This window comes from Podarcis gaigeae (assembly GCF_964106915.1).
Source record: "Podarcis gaigeae genome assembly, chromosome: 4".
In the NCBI taxonomy this organism is placed as follows: Eukaryota; Metazoa; Chordata; class Lepidosauria; order Squamata; family Lacertidae; genus Podarcis; species Podarcis gaigeae.
In genome coordinates this window covers 47,426,952-47,454,185 of record NC_139677.1, presented here as the reverse complement: position 1 = coordinate 47,454,185, position 27,234 = coordinate 47,426,952, and the positions used below count along the sequence as shown (strand labels likewise).

General features: G+C 39.1%; 1 protein-coding gene and 1 long non-coding RNA gene across 21 annotated transcripts in view; one reads left to right on the top strand and one right to left on the bottom strand.

The window, feature by feature from the left end:
* DMD (dystrophin) overlaps nt 1-27,234 on the top strand; it is a 991,104-nt gene that overhangs the window by 335,029 nt on the left and 628,841 nt on the right. For 12 of the 20 annotated variants that reach the window (XM_083734094.1, XM_083734103.1, XM_083734087.1 and 9 more), the window contains exons 8-9: nt 21,221-21,399; nt 23,470-23,604. In XM_083734094.1, coding sequence (XP_083590220.1) covers nt 21,221-21,399; nt 23,470-23,604 — 314 coding nt within the window. The remainder of the gene's footprint in view (nt 1-21,220; nt 21,400-23,469; nt 23,605-27,234) is intronic. The other 8 variants (XM_083734089.1, XM_083734109.1, XM_083734093.1 and 5 more) reach the window with 1 other exon arrangement.
* The window catches only part of LOC310842606, a 438,867-nt gene that overhangs the window by 136,393 nt on the left and 275,240 nt on the right, over nt 1-27,234 (bottom strand). The window lies entirely within an intron of this gene.

Here is a 27,234-nt window from a genome sequence, read left to right as displayed (position 1 = left end):
CAAGCAAATTAAGGTTACTAATCATTTGTATTACAGACAGAATAGGCTAATTTCATTCTTTCAGAATAATTAAGGCACAATAGGCAGAGTTGTGAAAAATATCTTTTTATAATGGTTGCCCATAAACATGATTGCCAATAAAAATGGAGCATAATAGGGAGGACATCTGTTCATAAAACATGTCAAATATTTGTGGAGACCATATGTTTTCTTTCTTTCTTTCTTTCTTTCTTTCTTTCTTTCTTTCTTTCTTTCTTTCTTTCTTTCTTTCACCTTCCAGTGGTAAGACGATGGAGGCAGCTTTTGGGAATGCTTTCAGTTTGATTTAACATCATCAACATTCAAAGGCAATTTGGGACAGTTATTTCATACTCGTATTGTTTTTCTCTTGCTGCTTCCCAATTGTTTTCTCGGCATACCTGACACCCAGAAACCACACGGGGATAGTGCTGATCCCCACACTAACTGCAGATCAGAATCAATGTCACTGGCATTGCCGCAAAAAGCCACTATCACAGAAAGAAAGAAAGATGAGTGGAAAACATTGGTGCTTTGCTTTTAGAGGATCTTTGCCTTTATCTTCAGCATAATCACATTGCCTGAATCATGTTTGTAGTGGCTGAGACTTTTTCAATATTGATCTTTTCCCCACAGTATTCCATCTGTAATATAGACAATAGCTGACTTTTTAACGCAGATAGTTTATCAGTCAGTAATATTATTTTCATGGACAGTAGTATCTTGTCTCCCCTCACACCCACTTCCCCACTAGTAATGGCAGCTGAGGAAGCAGAATTGCTGCCCCGTATTCTCTCCTCCTCGCCATGATCCCCAGTTTTCTGAAAAACTAGGTGTTGCTTGGGCACACGCCTATACTCAGTTTCTTAGCCGCTACTACATTTTATTTGTAATTTCCCAAAATTGCAATGTAATAAAAATCAGTTTTAAAAAGAGGTAAAAAAAAGTTTTCAAATAAATACGACATTTTAAAATAGTGAAGGCGCCTCGGTTTCGGTAGGCTCTGGTTTGTATTGCTCTCTTGGGATAGTGCATCAGAATGATATTGTGCTAACTTGACATATTCCTTCCAAGTTTTGGGTGGGGACTGGGTGTTTAGTAAAGAAAATGCTGCAGTGTTTCTAAAAAGTTGTCTTTTAATTAGTTCTGGAGATCTTAGAGTTACCACCAAAATTTCATTTCAAGCAAAATTTAAACTTAAACAGGGTTTCTTCCTCAGGAAAAAAAACAACCCGTTTGTTTTGAGTGTATCAATAAGAAATGGAGGACAACCTAGCCAAATGCTTTCCAGACCCGCAGGGAAACTCAAATCTGGTTAAGCGGAAGACAGGCCTTGCCTGAAGCTTTCCAACAGCTGAAATGCAATTGCCCAAGAAAGTACTTTCTTTCTTCTGATTCCACATTTTTCCTCCTCATACATTTGTCTTATGTTTCAAATATTGAATGATACCACAGAGAGCTAATCCTATCCAGATTTATCCCAAAGTAACTTGAGTTTAATCAGTCTTAACCCTATAGTAAGTGGGTATAGGATTACAGCCCCACTTCTCTGTGACATTGACTCACAGCACATTCCTAGTCTATTCTGAAGTAAACTCTATTGATTTCAATGATTTTTTCCCCAAGAAAATAAGTCTAGGATTGCAGCCAACATTATATACCATATGCAGATTAAGGAAATTGCTTTTGAATTGAGAGTCATAGAACTCCATTTATTAAGGCTGCAATCCTAGGCTCGCCTGCTTGGGGTGAAAAATGTTCCATTGCATTCAGTGGGCTTGCTTCTGAGCTAACCTTCTTAAATGCTGCAATTAGGCTTTTATGTAATTATTTTCTTTATCTTCAAATCCTGCTCCCTGTTTTGTATGCTTATGGAATAAGATAGTTAAATCTCTGTATTACATTTAATTCAGTGGCAATGAAATACTGTAAAATTCATTTGCTTTGGAATTAATTAAGATTAACCGTTAGGCACCTAATAGAATTGGGATTATTAATCTTTAAATCTCACTGTTTTTTTTTATTAAAAAAAACAACTCTTGCATAAGGCAGATAAGAGATAAACAATTATCTCTTTTTTGACATGGAGTTTTGACTGTCATATGAAAGGACATCAAATATTAAAATTCAAGGGTGGTGTAGGATCACATACACGTATACTGCTGTTATATACCTAGTTATTCCATTTCTTCAGGATTACCTAGTCCTACTTGTTTTCAGGCTAATCATGAATGGATAAACTGCAATTAATTTACATTTTTTTGTTTACATAAATTCATGATGTTATATTGAAGATGAAGTGTAGATCTGTTGTGCCTCCAGGGTGTCAGCTTGTTTTTCTGGGACCAGTTTACTGCATGGGGACTGGGGCCCTCTATTGAACTCATCAAAGATGACCCAAGTTTGCGTACAAATTGCATATGTTTTGTGAACATGAAAATATATGCAAATTTTGTGCTCCCCTTTGCAGGTGGGTTTTTGTTTTGTTTTGTTTTGTCATTTAGTCGTGTCTGACTCTTTGTGACCCCATGGACCAGAGCACGCCGGGCACTCCCACAGTTTGGTCAAACTCATGTTGGTAGCTTCGAGAACACTGCCCAACCGTCTTGTCCTCTGCCGTCCCCTTCTCCTTGTGCCCTCAATCTTTGCCCACACCTGGGTCTTTTCCAAGGAGTCTTCTCTTCTCATGAGGTGGCCAAAGTAATGGAGCCTCAGCTTCACGATCTGTCCTTCCAGTGAGCACTCAGGGCTGATTTCCTTCAGAATGGATAGGTTTGATCTTCTTGAAGTCCATGGGACTCTCAAGAGTCTCCTCCAGCACCATAATTGAAAAGCATCAATTCTTCGGCGATCAGCCTTCTTTATGGTCCAGCTCTCACTTTCATACATCACTTTCACTACTGGGAAAACCATAGCTTTAACTATACGGACCTTTGTCAGTAAGGCCCAAATATACATTAACTGAGGACCCTGTGCAGATAATTGGATGTCTGACAGAAAAACAAGTTTGAATGTTCTGCTAAGCCAAACTAGAGTTTAGAGCAGAGGTGGGGAATTGGATTCAGCCATTGGTTTATTACTTTTCCTCCCTTAATGAGCTCTCTAGGACCCACCCTGTTCTGACATAAATCCCCCATAGAAAGCCCTTACCCTGCAGGGAGTTGTTGGAGCCACTCAGGGAGTGATACCACCTAACTAAAAACTCTGTGCTTATTTTTCTCATCCACCTTGCCACCATCTCGTAATATATTCTATGTGATTTAAAATTACTTCATTTATGGAGCATTCATCACTTTCCCTTCTTCAGTTCTGTTTTATTGCATAATCAGTCATCACTGTGCCAACGAGCCTACGTCTGATGTTTGTGCTGACAAGTGGTAGAACTCATCTTCACAGCCGTGAGATTTTGAAGTAGCCAAATAGTTGACTTAAAGATTAAAATGCTATCTGCTGAGAGGGTGGCATTATCTAAAGAAATCATGACTATAAAAATAAATGTAAATAGCTATATGTTTAATTTAAACCATAAATCTGAACAAGTGTATAAATAACAATCCTAGCTGAAATGAGCTATTACGCTTTCTAGTACCAATTATTTGGTAGGATTCAAAATCATAATCAGCCTACAATTCCATCTGCTCAGTAAAAATGAGTAATGTAATTTTAGCATACAACAAATTGAAAAATAAAGTTTCCCAAATAATTGATCTACTTAAAGGTTATGTACCAATGCTTCTATTAATATGGAGAGATCACTCTTAATGGAAGGAACTGGCAACAGCATTATTATCCTTTCTGTTTCTATTTCTTGTAGAAATAATGCTGAGGGCTTAACACGTTGGAGTTTACTGTGTTTTTGTTGCTGTTTATACGCCCATCTGATTTGTGTAGTCCACATGTCAGTACCTTCAGGCAACTCCAGTCTCAATGCTTTCCCACTGTAAATTCAGGTTTATCCAACATGGGGATAATTCAGTAAATTGGGGAGAATCAGGCTCCAAAGTGCTCAGTTTGGGGCTGCATATTATTTGCTTCAGGAAGGGATGGATCAGCTGTCACTTTCTGCGAGTCCCCTTTATGTACCTACTACTTCCTCAATACTTTTATTTCTTTTCCAACAGTGATCATAACAATTACCAATGAACTCCTGAATGAAGGAATATCTTGTTCTTTTGATTTCTCAGATTTGCACAAAACTGGAAGAATGCACAAGCAAGCCCCATTAACAATTTCTATGTCAGTTATATTGGGCAGCAGTCTGAGAAGCATGTGCTAATGATTTATAGTTGTTTTCATATTGTTTCCAGCATTCCAGTAAGGGTGCATCAGGAGCTTGGCCAGAGAGAGAGAGAGAGAGAGAGAGAGAGAGAGAGAGAGAGAGAGAGAGAGATCAGATTTGCACAAAACCACAAAACGGTAGAAGCAAATTTACAATTGCCTGACTGTGCTTTTGCTCACTTCTTCTTGGGCAGAGGATCTTTAAAAAAACCCACTATGTACGCATGCAGCTATTTGTGTATATGATGTGTTGGCCCTTAACTGGCATAATAGAATCAACAAGTAGGAAGCCGGGGAGGGGGGAGGGGGAATGGCTACTTATATGAATGGGAAAAACTGGACTTGCTCCCCAAATACAAATTCGAATACATTCAGATGTGGACTACTCGTGGATAAAAGTGGGAAAGATGGCTGCAGTGGGGACAGATACCTACCCTTTTCTCATAAGAATGTCCCTGGAGATGACATTGTGTTCTTACACAATATTGTTCTTGGGGGCATTCGGTCCTAGGAACCTGCAGTGAGGACAGCAAGGCTAACAGTTGAATCAGTGGCAAAGATGCTTGCTTTCTGATAATAAATTGGGGGGAGGTTGACATCAGCTGCCACATATTTAAAAATTAGAGTACCCTCCTGCTTAAAAATAAAATCTTAAAAATGTGCTAGGCCTACGAAGGTTTCCAGATATTCCCCCTCTTTCACAAGGGAGAAATAATCCTGCAAATGTGTGTGTATGTGTGGGATATTTAATGCACCTTTAATGAATGGGGCTTGAATAAAAGCCTTTACAAGTTAAAAGTGCTATATAGATAAATTTTAGAAGAAGAATGTATTTTAGAAGAAGAATGAAACTGGTGTTTCAGGCAGTCTATTCCACCAAGCTTAGCTTTGCTCTAGCCATGATATTTCTGTAATCCTGACTGCACATGCTTCTTTGAATTTGATAGATTCTTTTTTGGGTATGACAGATTCTTCAGAGGCCACCCAAATGTGTGAATTCATCTTTCTTTTGTTGTTTCATGATGATCATTGCAAGCTGTGATCGCTCTCCCTTCCCAAGGCAGCATGTGAACATTTGCAATTACTATTAATCAAAGACCTACAAATTACACGAGCTGCTATACTATAATGTAAAAGACCACAGCTGTTCACATCACAAAAATATGCAATAAAGAAAGTAACATTGGGATTGTGTCGTAGAAAAGTGGACCCCCATGTGATCACCTCCAGCAGTGCCTCAGGCTCCTAGCAGGCTGGCTACCACCTGGAATCTCATGGAGGCACTAATTATATGGACCCACCACTCCCTCTTGATACCTGTAGACGTACCCACCAGGGTTCCACAAAATGTCAACAGATGTGTGTATATCCCCCTTGTTCAGGGGTCCGTTCATAAATCAGGACCTCCATCTGCTCCTAGCTCAACTATGAGCGTGCCAGCTCCTCTGCACACTTCAAGAAGCAGTATTGTATGACAATTATAGATTCACAAATCAGCCCATATTTTTGGTAGTTAATTACCAGGATTACCACACATTTTACAGGCATTTAGGTGCTGTTGGTCCTCTCAGAGTATAAGTAATTATTCATCATCAAAGTTTGTGCCTATTTTTAATTTTAACCCAATAGCATTTCTACAAATATTATCCAGTTCATAATTATTCTTACATCAGTATTAGACTAGCACTTAAATGCCCTGTGAAAATACAAACAAGCAAACAAAGGAAGATTGAAAACATCCTGATAAATACAATGTTAGCAGTGTCATTTTTTGTCACTGAATAGTGCTATATACTTTGACCAAACTGTGGGAGGCAGCGGAAGACAGGAGGGCCTGGCGTGCTCTGGTCCATGGGGTCACGAAGAGTCAGACATGACTAAGCGACTAAACAACAACAACAAGTGCTATATACGCATATATATGCTTCTGTTCCCCCATGATAACAGTGGGAAGGAACTGCATGCTGGAATACTGTCACTAATTTTGTCCTGCAATTTTCTGGGTTAATGAGTTTGCAAATGGCTTTTTTACTGGAATCAGTTAACATACAGATGAGTGCTAAATTTCCACAAGATTCCGCTAGAGTTCCACAAGTAGTTTTTATGTTGTGGGAAAGATTAGATCAAACACAGAAATTATCAGGTAAGGAAACATAGGGAACATAGAGTAAACTGCTCTCTGAATTCATTCAACCTCAAGGGAGGTCAATAGGCAGCCTGGGGAGGCAGCCAATTTCAGAGCCTGACCTGCCAACTTTCTGACATTGAGCCCTGGGTGACTAATGAGGGCAGCAGAGTGCAAGCTTAACAGTTCCTAATATCAGACCAGTAGCAGTCACTTGGAAAGGCCAAAGGCTAGTTAGTTGTAAAGTGACCGAAAGTGAGGCCCAGAGCATTGAACAGAGAGGTCAGAGGTATGTATGCAGTCAGGGTCACGCAGGTGGCCATATTGCAAAGGGCAAGGCAAAGAAGCAGAATTTTATTCTGAAAACAGCTTCAGGATTGTCTTTTGCTCAATTGGAACCAAAAGTCACATAAAATAAGGGCTGATCCATACTTCCACTAGCCCTGCTGCTTTTCCCTAGAGAAACCCATCGAATCAGAGCAAACATCAATCAGGTTTTCTCCAGATTGACATTTGTTCCAACTCAGCACTAAAGAGCAGGTTTTATGGGGTAAAGTGGTGGGGCACAGGCAAAACCGCTTGGACCCATGTTTTTTAGACATGGGACAAGCAGAAGTTTGAACAGGCCTAAGTGTAAAGATTGGTGGGACGCAGGTGGCGCTGTGGGTTAAAGCCTCAGCGCCTAGGACTTGCCGATCGAAAGGTCGGTGGTTCAAATCCCTGCGGCGGGGTGCGCTCCCGCTGCTCGGTCCCAGCGCCTGCCAACCTAGCAGTTCGAAAGCACCTCCGGGTGCAAGTAGATAAATAGGGACCACTTACCAGCGGGAAGGTAAACGGCGTTTCCGTGTGCGGCTCTGGCTCACCAGATGCAGCTTTGTCACGCTGGCCACGTGACCCGGAAGTGTCTCCGGACAACGCTGGCCCCTGGCCTCTTGAGTGAGATGGGCGCACAACCCCAGAGTCTGTCAAGACTGGCCCGTACGGGCAGGGGTACCTTTACCTTTACCTTTAAGTGTAAAGCTTATTTGACATGGACGGATGTGTGACATGTGGCAGAGATATTTGTGATTGGGGAATCTTGGTAAAATCATTCCTCTAACTAAAATCTAGATCTGTCCGTCACAAAAGAGCCCTACATCACCCACCTCTTTTCAGCCATATGTTTTCCTGATGCGGAAGTACTTTCTCCTGGGCAACAGGATTCCCCCCCCTTTCTTCCCCCAGCATGCACCCCATCTCACCCCCAAATGTGGTCCAAAGCATTGTGGGCTATATCTCATAACAGATTTAGGAATATAGTGTACAGGGGGAAGATACAGTACCCACCGCACAAGTGAAAGCTATTCTGCTCCTGCAATTGTTGGCATCCATCTGTCTCAGGAAACAATCACCTTTGGGGATGAAGTCAAACTGTTGGTAGGTTGCAGTACCTGCTGTGGCTGTAGAGACAGTTAAGGGACCACCCTAAACCTGTCTGGAACGACCCTGCTTTCATTCTTGATTTGAAGTTCTTGCAAATATTTTGCACAACCCTACATATACTACTTCCAGAATCAGAGCATGCCTCTGAATACTAGTTTTTGGGGAGCAACATTGTGGAAGAGGTATTGCCCTTATATCCTGCTTTTGAGCATCCCAGTGCTGGTTGGCCACTATGGGACACAGTATTATAGACTCTGGTTAACTTTAGAGCAAAGTTTTTATTGTGTTCTCACAGATTTCCAAGTTCCTGGCAATTTTTTGTTCCAATGCAGGAATAGGAAGGCATGATTTGTCTTTTACTGGCTGATTCTATAAAAAGTTGTAGTAAAAAGTCATAGTAAGCTAGGGAACGTTGGTATTCAAACAAATACTGAAAGTAATGTAATACGCATAGACCTTCTTCTAGATTATGTACAAGTTTTAGTTGAATATATCCCCTCTGTAAATACTTACTAATAGATAGGGGACAGTATTTTCTTTTCTTAAAAAATGTTCCATTGCTTGTTAGGCATAAAGTATCGCTGGGGATTTACTTTTTGCTATTGCAGTATAAATTGCTTGTAACAGTAGTTGTTAAATAGGTGAATACAAAATCGTTTCGGAAGTTAATTGATGTAGTTGGCAGTGACTAAAAGGACATTTTTCAGCTTCTGGTATGGAATACAAAGCAAGCATCTACAGAATATTAATAAACTATTGGACTTCACTCAGTGAATCTGAATGACAGTTAAGTGTGTTGAGCAATTGCAAAGCTGTTTGCTGTTTTACTTTGAAGATTAGGTTTGCTGATTATGGTACAATGAAGAAAAATTAATTATTTTGCTCCACTGGAGCAGTTAATGTACTACAAAATGAACTAGTATCCCTTCTCCTTTTGTGAAATGGCCTTTCTTCTCATTTCAGACACATTTAGTGACTTGATTGCTTGCAAAATTTAGGGAAAGGTTAATTAAACAAATGAAAGTATTCTGGGACTGACACGAAACCAAAATAATGATAAATGTACAATGGCAGTCATTTTTTATAACTACTTAGCTCAACACTTTACATTTTCACACTAAATCTCAAGAGTGTGTTTAGGCTTGTGAGACATAAATAAGAAAACCAGTTATAAATTGTGTGTAGCATTAAGAGTGTTAATGAATGTGGGGCTGTTACTATCTCTTGGGGAAAACATAGCATTGAAGTCCCTTGGAGCAGATTGTTAAAGCTCAACAAGATAAAAAAAGTTTTTTTGTTTTTTGTTTTTTTAAATAAAGTATCTATTGCTATTAGTGGTCAAAGACGTAATTAGCGTTAATAAGGTGCCTAAACTACCTTTGCATCAAAATGTCTAAAAATAAAATGGGATTTTTATTTGTTTATTTAGACAATAAATAAAACAGGTTGTATCCATACTTGCCCTTCTTAATATGGAAGGGCTCTTCTTTTTGCAGCAGAGGATCCAAGTGAACAAAATAAAGTGTCTCTATTTAGAACAAATTAAAATGGGATTTTATTATACTGTGTGTGTACATGTGCACGTGTGCGCACTGTCCTAGTAGTTGTGAAGAACAAAACCATGGCTTTTAATTAATATAGATCGCATAACATTTAAGTAGAAATGTATACAGTGGTACCTCGGGTTAAGTACTTAATTCGTTCCGGAGGTCTGTTCTTAACCTGAAACTCTTCTTAATCTGAAGCACCACTTTAGCCAATGGGGCCTCCCACTGCCGCCACCTCCATGTGATTTCTGTTCTCATCCTGAAGCAAAGTTCTTAACCCAAGCTACTATTTCTGGGTTAGCGGAGTCTGTAACCTGAAGTGTATGTAACCTGAAGCCTATGTAACCCGAGGTACCAGTGTACAAAATAATTTGTAACTATACAGATTAATAATACTAAAATGCAATAAATTTTAGTTTGTAGGCTAGCAGATCTGATGTGGCTAGCTTCTTTTTCAGCAGTTTAAATGCTTTTAAAATAGTAAGAAAATTGGCTTCAACCACTTAATTGGCAAAACCTTTACCAGCTGATTCTTTCTTGACATGATAAGAGAAGCATTTAAATGAAGCATATTTGAACATTTGCCTCCTGTTCTTTCTGCAATACTGTTAGTTGTCTGTATGGCAACCAATCCTAGCTTTTGTCCCCATAGGGGCCTAAATTTCTTTATTGGAGAAAAGTGCATTCCTTGTCACCAGTTCTTTAACCTCCAAAGCTCCTCTAAGCATTTGGATGTGGATGTGCTATTGATCTTTCCTGCACTGGCTAATTAAAAGCAACCGTAATTAAAAAAAACAAAATCCTCCCTATTCATCATATGGTGTGTACACAAACCAATAATATGCTGACATGTGCCACTATCATGCATGGTGCTCATGCACAGCTTTGTTTGCTTCAGAGCTATTTGAGGAAACATCACCTATTCGTTTAATTATTTTACCCAAGAGAAAATCGATTCTGAAAACTTAACAAGTGGAAGGGCATTTTAAGGATTTTTTCAAACTGCCAGAGAAATTCTAGGTCCAAACTGAAATGTGAAAACAAACAACAATATAAAACCTTTTATTATGTTTGATTAATTGAGATTATATGGTAAAAGATGCAGAGTAAATATTGAGATAATTAAGAGGGCATTAATTAAGGACCAATTTAGAGCTTAGTGAGCCCTCTAGAACAAGATGTTAATTCAAAGGTGGTCAAATTCTATATTTCTCCTCACCACCGCCCAATTATTATTATTATTTTGTAAGAATAGCCTGGGCAACTCCTAGGCAGATACTTGAACCATACATAAGAACATTTGTCAGCTAATTTTGCATTAAATTCCTCTAGAGAAGCCTGCAGTGCTTCTTTTGGGAGCAAAACAGGAGCCATGTTTGTGGCAGCCAGATCATGAATTCAAGAAGGGCATGCCTCTTAGTCTGTTTATGCAGAAAGGTGTGTGGATCTGCTGCCAACAACCCCCTCTCCTAGCAGGGGATATATCTTGAATGCATACAAATGGAAGGGAAAGGCTAACACTATTATTTCCACCTTGCTGTTTTGTGAATTTGTCAGTGAATTTCTAAAATGGAGAGTTTGGACTCTATGCCTGTCTGGGTATGATTCCACATCCTTCCTCAAACATGGAAGCTACTCTCTCAAATTTCAGGCAGAATGGAGGTTGATTATGATTAATCTTGTGGAAGCTCTTTCCCCAACCATAGAAGGAAAGGAGAAGACAGTTGCACTCTGCATATATGTAATGACACATTTTCCTAGATAAGTCCTCAGAGGTCCTATTGTGATGAAAACAGCAAGGTTGAAAATGGCTGTCTTCCCAAGTTGACATGTTACCAGCCGCCACTGCATTCACTTCACAAGGAAGAGATGAGAGTAAGGAATTTCTTGTTACAGGAAACAACAGGGCTAATCCAAGTCATTCTTCTGACTGGGGCAGAGTGGCAAAAGGCATTCCCATGCCCAACGCACACAGTCAAGAAAATCCCATAAGCACATATCCTTCCTCTGAGCAGTAAATGCTATATAATAATAAAATAAATTACCCTGCAGTTTGCTGTCCTTCCAAAATCAGCCACCTGGGGAGACCCATCCTGGGAAGAAACCAATAACCCTAGTCAGAATTAATAGCTTTCATTAACTATCCAATGGACAAGTGCTTAATATTCTCTTTGAAATTAATGGTACTTAAAAGTGCCCAGAACCAGAATCCTGAAGGATTCAGGGCCTGGTTGTTGTTGTTGTTATCAGAAGCTGCTTTATTGAGGGGACCTTATAAGAAGGGCATGTACAAAGCAAGGGAAATGGAAAGCTTCTGCATAAACACTAGGAAAGAGAAGAGGGGCATTGTTGAAATGGTCTGTTTGATGTGACAAGCCCAGAAATAAAGATTAGAATGTGACATTTGTACACCTACCATTGACCTTAAAAAAGAATAGGCAAGTAAAGTGGAGAAAAGATAGCAGACATAAAACACATGAAAAGTACATGAAGTACATATAAAATAGTTGACATTCTAAAAGCCTTGGCAGGTGTAGTTTGCAAAAATGCTGTCTGACTGTATTTGACAGTTTGATTAAAAGAGAAAGGAAAGCTGGCAAATAATCCTAGCAGATAAACTCTTTTATCTCGGTTGAATACCCTACCAGTATGTGGTCTGATGTTTGAAGCATGGCACTTAATGCAGAGAAAAGAAAATATAATTCAGGCTCTTTCTTTGATTTATTGTATGTGACCTTGGGAAAGGCTATTAGACTGTTAAATGCATGTTGAATAATAAAAGCCATGTTTAGGCACTTAAATCATCAGGCTCATATCTTAAATTTGTTTGTGTACATGTATTTGGATGGAGCAGCAGCATCCAAATGGCATGCAAAATGGCATGCATATTGGGTTGGATCAAGAGACGTGCCCAAATCTTGTGCAAGAGGGCTAGTACCAGATGACTTTCTCACATCCTTCTTCCCTGGTAACTCTTCCAGCTCCCTTAAAACACCTCCTTGGGGTCAGATGATCCCGCCAAATGGGCTGGATCAGAGGTCACCAACCATTTTAGACATGTGTGTGTCTGTGCTGGGAGTGCAAGCCACAAACTGGTTGGAAGAACACAAAATGGCCGCCATGGGGAGTGTGACAAATTAGAAAATACCACCTGTGGGAACAGAATGCTAATTTCTCTCTCTCTCTCTCTCTCTTGGTGTTGCTGTCTAATAACAAGGAGCATTCCTCAGTACCATAAAAATATACAAGGTGGCCACATCACTCTTTTTACAGAATAAAAGAAAAAATCCTTCCAGTAGCACCTTAGAGACCAACTAAAGTTTGTTACTGGTGTGAGCTTTCATGTGCAGGCACAATTACAGAAATCACTTAGAAGCTACCTGCACATTTCCCCCCATAACTTCATTTTAAAAATTAAATCATAGAATCTGCTCAACCTTCCCAGTAGCTTCACTGTAAGCTTTCAGGGGCACCGGATTGGTGACTCTGGGCTAGCTTATGCTGCTGGGTGACTGAGGGGGAAGAGTGTTACAAATATCAGGGGAAAACAACTTATGCAGCTGAGTCCACTCCATTTAACAGTGCTGTCTGGTCACTGGAAGTTTTTGCCAAGTGGTGACAGGGTGGTAGCTGAGGGAGTTGCCCAGGTATGGGAGAGAGCGTCTGCCATCCCGCTACTGTGGATCAAACCCAGTGACTTAAGAGATGCATGTAGTCCTCCAAGCTTGGATATACCCGGAAATGAATGTATTTGTTTATTCCCCAGCCCCCACAAAAAAGTGTATTTCTTGAGTCAGTCCAAGAGGCTTTGGAAATTAATATGCCCACCTGGTCATTCCACCAGCCTCCATAGCAACATCCTTACTCTTACCTTTATACACCTGCATGCACAGGGATGGTAGTGGTATAGGAGCAGACGATGGGGAGCAAGAAATGCCTCCCCCTAACTTCCCTCCCCTCCCTCTATAGTCCTGTCATGGCCATTGGGCGAAGGCTGTCTACTCCTAAAATTCACAACTCTGGGAAACTCCCGGCCTGTGCAGATTTGCACAGCATCCCCTAATTGAGTTCACCAACTGAAAAAAAGAGAGAGAAGAGATTCTGGCATTTCAGTGTGCCTTTTCAGCTTCTGTGCCTGGAACAGATCACCAGGATCAGAGCATGCATCTTTGAAACTGTCAAATGGTCATTGTTTTGGGTTACTTTAAAAAGCACCAGAATATATTTTTTTTTTAAAGTTTGCTTTCAATTCCTTCTTATCTCAACTTTCACGTAAAGATATGCTGGAAACCATTTTAAAAATTTGTGTTATATTTCTCTCGTTACCTTTTAACTTGTTCTTATTAACAGCTGATTTCACTTTAGACTAAAATCTTTACAATTTGCTGTAGGAATTCCTCAGCTTTGTGAGCATTGCTATGCCACTTTCTCCTTAACAAATACCTTTATGTTTTCTCCGTTAGCTCACTTAGCAGAAGGGCAGCAGATCCTTTCTGCCAATCTGTTCCAAAAGCTATTATGTTGTTATCCAGCCCTTCCTCTATAGTCCACGTAATTAACTGTACAAAATGCCAATTTTTTTTGCAATTTGAGTCATCCTCTTGATTAACTACTTTAATTAATTGGCATTGAAAAGATGCTGTCATGCTGTATGTCATTGATTATACCCTATTTTGTACCTATCTCATCTAATTTACCTATTCAGGATCTGTAGCAATGTATCACAATTCTTCTTGGCTTTCATCTTGTAAAATATTTTAGTTGAGAAACAGCTTCTTTGAATGTTCTTAGTAAATAATGATTGTGCATAACATCCCTGAGGCCTTTCCTTCCTATCATTATCATAGGCATGTTACAGGGTAGTATTGCAGGTGAGTGTCAGTGTTGGTTAAAGGTGGAGCAGCCAGCTCAAAATTCAAGCTTACTGCAGTGTTCCTTATGCCTGTGATTTATTCTGCCACATGGGGTATTTTTGTGCATCTCAAATAACAGAGGGGCTAACATTGACAACTTCCTCTTTCTTGACCTCTATTACATATTAATCAGTTGGTAAAAATACGGTCATTTGCAAGTTATCCATTTTTTATACTTTAGTTAAAAGTACCGTTATTCTCACTGATGCCCACTTCATTTTGTTCCCAGAATTTTAACTCTCCCTTGACTTTCATGTATTGTTAATGTAGATACATTTGATGGCACTAGAATTTGCTACAATTAGCAGAATCACTGCATTATTCAAAATTCCATTTTAAATTCAGGCTAGCTTTTGGGATTTAGTCATGAATGAACTGGTGGAATCAGATTCACTCAAGATTTCAGTTTAAGGGCTGGCCAGACTTATCACTCTGACATCTCCCATCTCTCGCTGAGGTATAAACAGGCAATGATCTATGGGGACTCGTCACAATGCGCATGGCTGCAGAAGTTCCTCACATATACTGTAAGTCCAGATTGCATTTTATAGTTTTGGGTAAAGGTACTTCAGATGAGATTTCCAAGGCATGTTCAGTTTTTAATACATACTTAGCTGTGAAATGGCAATGTATAGTTGCAGAGAGGTTGAAATGTACGCACCTTTTCTGTGCATGTTGACTAAGAATTAAGTCTCACTGGTGCGGTTCAGGGGTAATGTGTAATAATGGTTTGGTGTTCTATACCTTAGTGTTGCATTCTTGTGTGCTGCACTCTTTCCCTCCTTTCCTGATTTGAGGAAAACTGTTAGTTTCCTCTGAACCAGCAAGCAACTCTTTGTACTTCTCCTGCAATCTGTGTTTAGAAATTACAACGCATTGTTTGCTTCAAAACCAGGAAAGGAGAAAGGGCACCGTAGTGGACATGGCTAGAAGGACATGTGCAGGTCTTGGGCTCCTTGACTGCTCATTCACATAATGACAAACTACAATTTGGTAGTGCATCTGAACTACTACTTAGTTCAGTTGAAAGTACTTCGAAGCATTATGCACAGGATTACAGCTGTAAGCCACACTTGAAAAGGTGGTACTGAACTTACTTCCAAGTCGACATGCATAGGATTATGCTGTCAGTGTATAACTTCAGGAACTTTTAATTATTTTTACATGCTTCAGCTGGTGTCCATACTGAATGCCATAAGGTTTACTATTATTTAGCAAAGTTATTAATAAAGTAATGATGCAGGTCTAATGGATGCATAAAATTCATCACTGATCATAAATACATCATGAATGTGGCAATAAATGTGTGAGGCCTGGTTTTATTTTGTTTTGCTTTCATTATAGTGGAACATTGTTTTGCTTTTCTTCTGATAAGGGAGCTTTATGTGAAAGCAGATTGTCTTGTTTTTATATTATTCTGATCCCTTTCACATCTATTCCATTGCCATACATTTAAACCACATTTTATTAGCTAATTTGGCACAATTTGTTTGATTTCAGCGCAGACGGTTTTCATTACAATCTGACAAGCAGTAAAACTCATTTTTCCCTAGTACTGGCACACTCACAAGTTTTCTTTATAAAGAATCCCTGTTTATGTGTTCTTAAGTTCTGTTTGTGAAGAGAGCACATGCACTGATCATGCCCCTCTTTCCCTGTCATGCCCATGTTGAATGGGAAGGTCTGGAGGTGGATTATACGTACATTCATTTGTACAGAGTTACAGTTCTCCTCACATCTGCAAATCCTGATCACAAAGTAGACTGTAGCTGTAGCTACATTCAGCCAAAGTTGCTTACAACCCCCCTTCCGACCCTCCTGCTCAATGGTGGAAGTTGGGGTGGAGGGGAAGGGGCCATACTCCCTCCACGGATAGAAATTAGAATGCCCCAGTAGAGCTATAGTGTATTATGTAAGACATTCATTAGGATTGATATAAAAATATTATATCTTTAATGTTCTATAAATGAGAAGGTCTGCTTCTAAGATGATCTGACCAAATAACAAAGCCAAAGCATTGTGTATACACAAGTCTGTTCTTGGTGGAGTGTTATATTTGTGGGGCTGCCTGTGAAGATGAGTAGAAAACTTCAATTGGTCCAAAATGCAGCAGCCAGATTACTGGCTGGGGCTCCATTTAGATGTCACAAAGGCTCTGTATACTGGTTGGCAGTTCATCCGTTGAACCAATTCAAGGTACTCACATTAGTGTTTATGGCTCTAAATGACTTGGGCCCCAAATACATGAAAGATGGACACAGACCTTCTTAGGTGCTAATATCAGCAGAGGGGTCTCTCTTGGTTATATCACATTCCTCAGAAACTCAGTTGTGTGTGTGTTGTTGTCCAGAAAAAGGCATTCTTTGTGACAGCCCCTAAGTTGTGGAACGCCCTCCCCACAAAGGCTTTTCTGGCATCTTCATTATACTGTTTTTAGTGAATGCTGAAAGTGCACCTCTTTACCTTGACTTGGACACGAGATGTATATTTTAAGGGCCCACCTTATTTCTGTGATTTTATGTTGCTTCAAACTGTTTTTAATATTGTTTTTAATGTAACCTGCCAGGAGACCTTATGGTAAAGGGAAGGTAATACTAATAACAACATAAATGTAATGCTTTTATGGACCAGTCTAGGTCTTTTTAAAAACTTTATTTTCATATAAGCATTTGAGATAGCTTCTGCCCACTACTAAATGGTGAGGTATCTCTCAAGTAAAACTTTATCTCAATCTTTCCAAAAGTTGGCTGCTGGCAGCCACATGACTATAGGTTTGAACAAACAGCAGAAGTAATGAAACTGCTGCTGAGTGTTTTTAGCATGGTGATTTTATTTTATTTAGTTCTTTGGTATGATGTTTGCAAATAAGAAGCTCACAGATTCTTTGTCATTGATCTGTCATCAAGTCAGTGAATTGTGTTGCTGTTCACTTAATATATAATTGAAGGTGCTTTTATGATCCCCGCCATGCCTTTCTTCTGCTCCTATGCTTCTACCAGCAGAGCCTCTATTACCTGTTTGTGATCTCTCTTGACTCTTGGAAATTTATGTTGGGATTTGGGTTTTTTGCTTGCATTAGGAAACTTGTCCAGTGATCAGCCAACGCATTCACATAGCTCACAAACCTATCAAATAAAATTACTTTGAGTAAATCAGGATCCTAGCTAAATAATAGCTCTTCATTACTAATGATCCAAGCCAGTTAGCTCTTCTATTTACACTTGTTTAAGCAGCAAAGGAAGCCAAGCACCACTGCTGCACAATCTCCCTTTGTTTCAGAGAATTTCACTGAAATGAATGGAGGTTGTGCCATGGTACAGTGCTCAGTCAATTGTGCCTGAAGTCTCTTGACTGTAGTGAAGACTCAGTTGATCAGAAGCCTTTCACACTTGGTAATGATACTTAGGACCAGAATAACAAGTAGATAGGAAGGAACAGTTTTTTTATATAGTAAAACAGTATATATTGTATTATATATACAAGCCATTTTTGTATAAGTATTTTGTTCTGGTTTTGGATGCTTTTATTTTATACCTCCTGTTATTAATGCATACAAAAGCTGCATTGTTCATCATGGCATTTTTGTATCTTTCAATTTTCCTGTATATTGGACAAAGTATTATAAAATTGGAAAGAAAAGGCTATTTTGTGACTTTGAAAACATGCTGAAACATTCTTATTAGTATTTCAGTTACTTCAGTCATCAGCTGATGTTTTCAATTAACAATTACCAATAACTCTCTGAAACCTTTCTTGAATAGAAATATAATTCACCATTATAAATATATCATTGAGATTATTTTACAAAACAGTACTCTGGATATATCCATTGTAGGCTTCATCAGTCATTTGAATATCCTTTCTAAGTATTTGAGATCATTCTGCACCATCTGCTTAATGTAGTTTGGTTAATATTGTATCACTGCAAAAAGAAATATATCATTAATGAACATACCGGTATTAATGAGTCACAAAACCAAACTTACGTGATGCTGCACATGCACCAGCAATGTAATGAATTCCAAAAAACCCACCAGCCTGCCTGCTCACACCTCTCCAAGTCATTTGTGGCACATCAATAGTCTAAAAGGAAATAAAATGAATCAACTCTCTTCCAGTTGATAGAAATTTTCCTGCCTAGAGGCTTAGGCAAGTGACTGTTAAAAAGCCTATATTACATGTATTCACAGTTGTGAAAAAGACATTCTGTACCAATGCCTTGAAATTAATTTACCCAGCTGTAAGTGGCTCTTCTTCAAAGGATGATATTTGTCGATGAATGTGAGACATTATTCAATCCATACACCTTCTTGCCTGTCTGCCAGATACATTACAATCCTGTATGATTCTCCTGACTAGAATTATGCTTCAAAACAACATCTTATTGCTTAGGCAGTGCATTTTTGTTTGCATCCCTTAGGGATCTCAAGGTTGTCACAGGCATCTAGCTAATAAGATCTAACTGGGCCTGATTAACCAGTATAAGAATTCGTTTTGAAAGCAACAGTTTGACAGTCTCTTTCATAGCTTTTTTAAATCTATCTCACATTACAATTAGGGTACATTAAAACCTAGAAAAGCCTTCATTATTTTTGTATTCCACTGAAAAATGTCAGTGGGGCTAATGCATACAAATAGCAGAAAGCTCACAGTTGTGAGTGTTTGGGATGGTGATTGTGTAAGGCATGCACTGTGACCATCAGGATCCTTCCCAGTAGAAGTTAACCTCCCAATGTCAAGAGTGATAGCCAGCCAGCCAGCCCACCCCACTCCCTGGCCCAGCCCAGTGATATGTGCCCTATATGCAGTATTTTAGTTTTCCTTTAGGAATTAATGTTCTTTCCTAACAGGGTTACAAGATGTGGGTTGGACATACTTGGATAACTTGGGAAGGCAGGGATGTTTCAACACACCTGGAAAAGATGCAGCAGGCACAGAGACTTATAGGCCCATGGCAAAGGAGAGGGAAGGCTCAGAACCCTTTTGGACCATTTCAGCCCCATAAGAGTTATACAGTGGTACCTCGGGTTACATACGCTTCAGGTTACATATGCTTCAGGTTAGGGTTAGGGTGAGGTTACATACGCTTCAGGTTACAGCCTCCACTAACCCAGAAATATTACCTTGGGTTAAGAACTTTGCTTCAGGAGGAGAACAGAAATCATACTCCGGCGATGTGGCAGCAGCAGGAGACCCCATTAACTAAAGTGGTGCTTCAGGTTAAGAACAGTTTCAGGTTAAGAACAGACCTCTGGAACAAATTAAGTACTTAACCCGAGGTACCACTGTATGTACATTTCAGACCCCAAATTGGGCTTGGTTCACTTGCAGTCACTGATTCAGGCCTGACTGCATTAGTTCATTTGATTTTCATCTACCAGTCTCCTCACACTGTATGCTGTTTTGATCTGCTTCCTTTCCTTTCTTGCTTTAGTATCTGAGCAGTGTGTCTAGGATACATGAGAGAGCCAGGCATGTTGAAACACATGACCTTTATCTGGTTTGAAAATATGCATGGGAAATTAATGTGCAGTGTCTGTTCTTCTACAGTGATAACTTTAGCAGAGGGGAACCAAATGTCATTGCACCTTGCAGATCTTAGGAAACCTGGGATAGATTTATTATAATAAAACCTCATTGCTATTAATAGTTCTTGGCTTTCTGCCAGTGCTTGTATTTAAGCACTTATGGGATTAATGATAAATTCTTAGACAACAGCCTCTTTACATCTTGATTCACTTCACTGAGTACATGAGGTAAATTTTAATGGCCGCAACAAAAAGAATTACTTGAAAGCAATGCTGCATAATTTACATTTTTACAAATTGTTAGTGACTTGAAATAGTGGGCTAAATCAAGGCCTTTTCTGGAACAGTAGCTCCATTCTCCATAGTTCAACTCAGAAGTAAGCCCTGTTGAATTTAATTGAACTTATTCCCATGTCAGTGTATACAGGATTGTAGCCTCAGAAAGCCATATTTTTTATATTCATGAAAACAGCATTTAATGTTTCCTCTAGTATTTCATGTTAGAAGTGTATAATCTTAACTGATTTGTATTCCACCACATATAAAAACTGAGGTGAAAGTAAAACTTTAGGACTTCTTCTTCCTTCATATGATTTTCTTAGACGTCTTAATTACATTTAATTGCATCTTAATCTGCATTTCTCGATTTTGTTTACTTTGGAATGCGGAAAGAAATAGAAGTGGTTGATCACAACTTTCATATTAATGCTGATATTCTTAGCTGTATAGCTATGTGAGTACATACAGCTATAGCTTTTTACACATAATTTATTTTGATTTTGAAACTCATATTCAAAGTGGCACCATGAGTACAAAAAGAGAGAAAAATCCCATAGGAATTACCAATTCATTCATTTTGTTCTGGAGGGAAATCCACCAGATGAAATCCATGTCCCTATTCATGTAGTTTGCATTGGAAAAGGCAGTTAGGCACTGCAGATCCAAGTTTCATTTTTTTAATTTAATGTACTTGCTTCCTTTAGTGTTCGCTGCTACATCCCCATCAGCCTGTTATAGCTACTCCAGTCATTAACCTATTGGTATTTTTGCAATAGTAACATCTACATATAATGCAGCTTTTTAATGGCTTATTTTGCCTGCCTTTATGAAGGTCATTCATTCTAACTGTGCAGTGTCTGCATTTAGAAGGCTTATAAGCAGGCTTATAAGCAAGAAAAAACTTGTAGAAACTAGAAAGAAACTAGAGTCATTTTTGCTCTTCCTCATTTGCATTTGAGTTTCATATTAAAGCTTGGAGTTGATTGTAGTACTTTAATTAGTCCCCAGTGGGCTTAAATGGACAATGGGCTGACTGCTCATTAGCCTGTTTGCTTTCTGTGAAGCCTTGCAAACTATCTAATGTTGTCTGTGTTTCATGCACTTTTCCAGATGTCGCAACTCCTTATCCTGATAAGAAGTCCATCTTGATGTACGTGACATCGCTTTTCCAAGTCCTGCCCCAGCAAGTTACTCTTGAAGCCATCCAGGAAGTGGAAACATTGCCACGGCAATCAAAGCACATCAGAGAAGAGCACGTCCAGTCACATCAACAGCGCTTTTCACAACAGGTGAGTTCTTTGGGGTTTTTAATTCTAATTTTAATAGCCAATAAAGTCATATATTTAGTGAAAAAGAGACTATGGGCAAGATCCAATTAAGTCACTGTCAGAGTAGACCCACTGCAGACAGTGAAGAATTTACATGTCCATTGACTTAAGTGGTTAATTATCAATATGACTAACATTGAATATCACTCTATGTATACTTTATTTGCACGGTTTATACTGTTAACTGCCATGCATGAAGTAATAGACTGTTTTTGAAATGAAGAAAGTTACGCTTTTTGTGCATTACATGATGCAAAGCAGGCTCCAATAGCATGCAACACTTCCTTGTTCGAAGCAAGGTAATTCAAGGTAAGATTTTGTGTCATTTTGGTGTCTTATATTCAAAGCACGTCTTGAAATTAGTAAGGCTTTGCCAATCAAGCGCTCTAAGGGTCGCAGACATAGCTTACTTAAAAGGCTGTGTCACTTTTAAACTGCTTTGCTCTGTCCATCAGCTTTCTCAGTCTTTCATTAAATCATCTGTATGTATGAAAAAGCATAAATAGTTGGAACATTTTTATTACTCAGTAAACTCTCTACAAAAGCAATGCACTTATTCACTGCTCAAAATGTACAGGATACTGTTTGGATTTAGCTACCTCTGTTACACAGTTAATAAGTTTATACACAAATAAGCTTTCTGTTGGATCTGCTGCAGAAGGCTTCCATATCCAAGCCAGTGTCCCAGATCAGCATCTTTTATAGTTTTTAATACCACACTACCCTACTTATAATATTTCATAAGCAGAAAGTAGAAAATAAAGCGCGCGCACACACACACACCATTTATTACCCCATATAACCTGGAAGAAACATCTTTTCTGAGTCAGAAATGTCGTTGAGAGCATAGGAATTCATCCACCAATGAGATAATATTACCTTGGCCTTTAATTAGACATCCAGCCCATCCAGTGTTCCAATTCCACGCTTGGTAATCAGACTTTGTCTGTCTTATATAGCTAATGGTTGAAACAATTGGCCTCACATTAGGGTGAGCTGCTGCTAGAGCCTTATTGATGTCTCTCCATTTCTAATTTTATTTGTCTTGTTTTGGGACATGAGGCAAAATATTGACTTACTGACATCAACTTTCCCAGGCGGTATAACACTTTCAGTTGTGAACTACCAGAGTTACTTTGAAGGTACTAGAGACCAATTCTTGCTCTTTGTTTTCCAGGCATCCCCCCCCCCCGCCCCAGTTCCTTCTCCCCACACATCCGTGGGCCTTCCAAGCTCTTTGACTAGGACAAAAATGATTTTGCAAGTGATTTCCCCCTCCTTAGGGTTAGGTTATATAGAGCTGTCACTATGAAGTGAAAAACCTCTGTATCTCTCCTTTGGTTATGCATTTCTGTATCTGTATCTCATGGTGTAAAACAGAGTTACAGTTGCTTGAATTTCTTCCACTGAAAAATTGCAGGGGTTGTTTACTTGTGGTGCCAGTTCCTTGTAAAAAAAAACCCAAAAAAGGTCTTATTGTAACTCAAATTTAGATGTGTATGGAAATTCTGAAACTATTTGTTTCTTTACTTAAGCGGGCACACTGTGGCAACTGCATTCCCATGAGTGGCTAGCCTGATAGTTATATTTCTCGAAGTGAACAGAAATTCTAATTATTAATTAACTCTCTTATTTCTGGGACACTAGCATTTTTAGATTTGTTGATCAGATGGCCATTTGCTGACTGCTGAGCACATTTATTCAGAACGTACTATGAGTCCTTGCTACTTTGCTTTCTGAGTGTGCTGAATTATAAAGGCCCTTTACTGATTTGGGGTGTCATGCCAGGAATAATTATCTGGCACTTCAAGGAGTCTTTTTACTTGCCATGAAAGGATGTCATATTAATGAAAGCAGCTCACTAAATTCCACATAGTTTTTTGTTTTTTTTACTCTTTATGGCAGCACTGTTTTCTGCAAGATAGAATTAAACTGCCGGCATTTCCCCCTGAAAGTATACGTTCTGTCCTTTCTATTAAGCATACTCATCCCTGTGTGTGTCTGCTTTTCTTCCTAATTTCTTCTCCTTAGATCAAAGTCAGTGTAGCACAGGGTCATGTGCGCACCCCTTCACCTCCACCTAAACCTCGCTTCAAAAGCTATGCGTACACACAAGCTGCTTATGTCATGTCCCCTGACCCAAAAGGGAAGGTGTTCCCTCCACAGGTCTGTCAACATTACTGTTTGTTGTGAATATTATTCTAATATGCCTGTGCTTGCTGTGGAAAATATATGCACTTTGGGGTTTTTTTTAAAAAAAAATTGCTTGTGCCCATTTTCATTTCCAGCAGTATATTTTTAAAAGGTTTTTAAAGGTTTTAAAGGTCCTTTTCTGCTGTATATCTTACTTTTCTTTGGAAAACCACACCTATCTTTGTGCATTAGGCAGGAACAAAAAAAGAGAGTAAAATTATCATCATCATCATTATTATTGTATTTGGTTTCAGAATTTCAGTTAACACTATAAGCTACTTACAATCATACATGTGGAATGGCAGGGTTCTCAAGGAAGGTTTAACTTTGTTCCCCAATAACATTCCTCTATCCCAGGGGTTCCCAAGAATGTGTTTCACAAACTTCGTTCAGGTGGTCAGCAGCACATCTATGGATCACTGGTTGAAGATGGCAGATTAAATATTCATCTTGATTTTTAATTATATATTTATTGCTTCTTTTGTTCCTTTTGTTGTATTTTATCATATCACAATGTGAATTCTGTGGATATTCAAATTGTAATTCAATAAAATACCATTTATAAATAATTAAAGAAGCAATGGAAATGCAGTTAAAAGTCATATAGCACAGTGCATTCTTGCAACAGACAGAAAAGGAATTAATTCGTTGGCCGAGACCCTCAGCAATTGTCAACTGCCCCGTGCAGGAGGCAAGGAGGGGGAAGCTAAACCACAAAACAATTGCACATTGTGGGCCCTCATTTTAAATGGACAGGAGCGTCATATGCAATGTGGCATGGGGGTTAGTCATTCAGAAGATGATTACAAAATTTACAGGGGACTCCGTATTTTCCCATGGACATAGAGGTTTCTCTTTCACCCTGCAGCCCTGCACCTCCTAAAAAGCCTTGCCGGGGGTGTGGGGTTACAGTCTGAGATCCCCATGAATAGCATAGCCTGTGTTTTAGAAGAGAAAATTGCCCCAGATCAGGAGGGGAAGCCTTGTACCAGAGGATGTTCCTGTCTCCCTGCTCACACAACTTAAAGTGCTAAAACACCTTAAGCTGTGATGTTACTGCCTTTTGAACTGCTACATGAAATGTAGAGGAGTAAGCTTTTATTTGATCCATTTGTCAGATTCTTCTATCATTACTTTAAACATTTGTTTAACTGTCAGCGGTATACAGGCCTTGTGCAGCACACAAAAGTTATCGATCCATGGTCAGATAATGGTATCATCATTGTGCACATAGAGTAAATCTTATATATTTCTAGTAACTCACATCTACTTCTATTCACTACTTGCCTTCTCTAACCATTCCTCCTTATTGCTAGGCACCTTGTCCTATCATGAAAAGAAAGCAGGATTCATTGTGTTTAGTTGACTGGCCCACCCTGTGGGTGGGATATGAACCCACATAGTCAAGGTAAAAAACAACACCAAACACAATATTTCCATAGGAGTGTCACCAGTTTTCTGTACTCAGAAATTTAGTAGATTGAAATTATTCTAATCTCCATTTTTAAAAAGAAAAATAACCATTACCACTTGATGTAAAATTCACTTAACATGTAGCATCTTCCAGTTCACCTGAATAGTTCTTTAAGAATAAGCCTCATAGACTAAAACTAATTGAAATGGACAATTGATCTTTGCTCACTACCAAGGAAAATCATCAACCACAGGGTTGTTTTTTTTTAAAAAAGCCCAATTGCAGGGGATGGAATAAATCAAGGTAACTGAATGGCACATCAGCATCTCAGTTAAGAGAAATTGGCCTCATGCTGAACGTTCTACCTTTTGGTGGTTAACTGTTAACACTTTCTGGGGGGTTTCAGAGTCAAATGAAAGCTAATTTCAACACATAAAATTGGATTTGCAGAAAACTTCCAGAAAAAATAATAATATCTGTACTGTATTCTTTGGATTTGATAATTAGCAAGTTCTTCTTTAGGTAGCTTCTTTTATACCCGTCACCATGATGCATTTGGTTTCCAGACATATTTAATTAGTAGCAAAATTAAGCAAAGCGCTGTATATATTGCAAAGTAGAAAGGTAATGTTGTAACTTACATGTAACTCCTATACACAGTTTCCTCTTGCAAATTATTCTTGCAAATAAATATCTATTGGAATATTAAATTAATTAATATCAAGTGAAACTGAACAGAATATTTTCCAGAAGGGTAGCCATGTTACTCTACTGCCAAAAATATGAATCTTGTGGCACTTAAACTGTCATGGCCAGATTCTATTTTATCAGGTGCCTTAAATGATACCCTGAATTTGGAGGTAAATGTATACAGTGGTATCTCGGGTTACATATGCTTCAGGTTACATACGCTTCAGGTTACAGACTCCACTAACCCAGAAATAGTACCTCGGGTTAAGAACTTTGCTTCAGGATGAGAACAGAAATCGTGCTCTGGCGGCCCGGCGGCAGCTGGAGGCCCCATTAGCTAAAGTGGTGTTTCAGGTTAAGAACAGTTTCAGGTTAAGAATGGACCTCCGGAACGAATTAAATACTTAACCCGAGGTACCACTGTACATTGGTGGTAAGAGGGAGGGCGGAGGGGGGAGGGGATGAAAAATTGGTTAGCAGAGAGATCAGAGGCAAATTAAACATAAAAGATACAGACGGTGACAATTATGAAAAAGTTTAGATGTAACATAAAGTAACAGCAGTGCCCATTCACAAGCAGAGTTGAAGAACAACCTGGCATTGCCAAGTTAATTAACACCTGCAGAGGGACTAAAACTGTCATTTCAATTCAAACCACATGTGATAGAATTGAACTTCTTAATAAGTGTGAAGCAATTTCATGCTGGATTCTCCCTTTGTTCCTTTGTATAAGAATGGCCACATGAAGATCAGCAGAGCTGGTTTCCAAATATTTCGCATCCTGATGTCAGATTTGTGTCCATCTAGACTTTTGCCTGGAGACAGACCTGATTGTCCTGTGTAGAAGCAGAAGGACAGTATTGATAGAGCAGGTAGATGAACCTTTGATGTTGTGACTGACATTATTGGATTCTATAACGGTATTGTCTTCATACATATGAGGACAGAGTTGGCATATCGGCTTGCTGCAAGGTCTAGTCTCTGGTACCAACGAACTTGTCATATCAATCTAAGGATTTATGCTTGTGCAGGTGGAACTTCGCCACCATGCCCCCCAAATCTGTTTCTAGGATTTCCCAGCACCCTCCGGGTGGGCCCAGGTCATGCCCAGGTGGAAGAGAAGGGAGAAAGTTCTGTTGCACAAGCGTAAATCCTTGCACTGAAGGGAAGCTTTTGGTGGTTATTGTCCTTTGTTTTCGTTTCTGTTATATGATCTGTTGTTGCTAGTGAGGAGCTGGTTCAGGTTATCAGTTTGCACTTAAGAGCTATTGACATTGTCAATACTTCACCTTTTTTAAAATTGGGAAGTAACCCTGTTTTTATTTGGTTGACATCCAGCATGTGTGATATGACTGGCTGTAGTCCATAAAAACGTACGCCATAGCAACTGTGCTAATTTTAAGGTTTCATAAGACACACTGTTGTTGTTGTTGCAACAGTGTCCATGTCCAGCATCTTGAGTGGGAGCTGGAAGTTAAGCAAGGGAGTGCTGGAGCTAA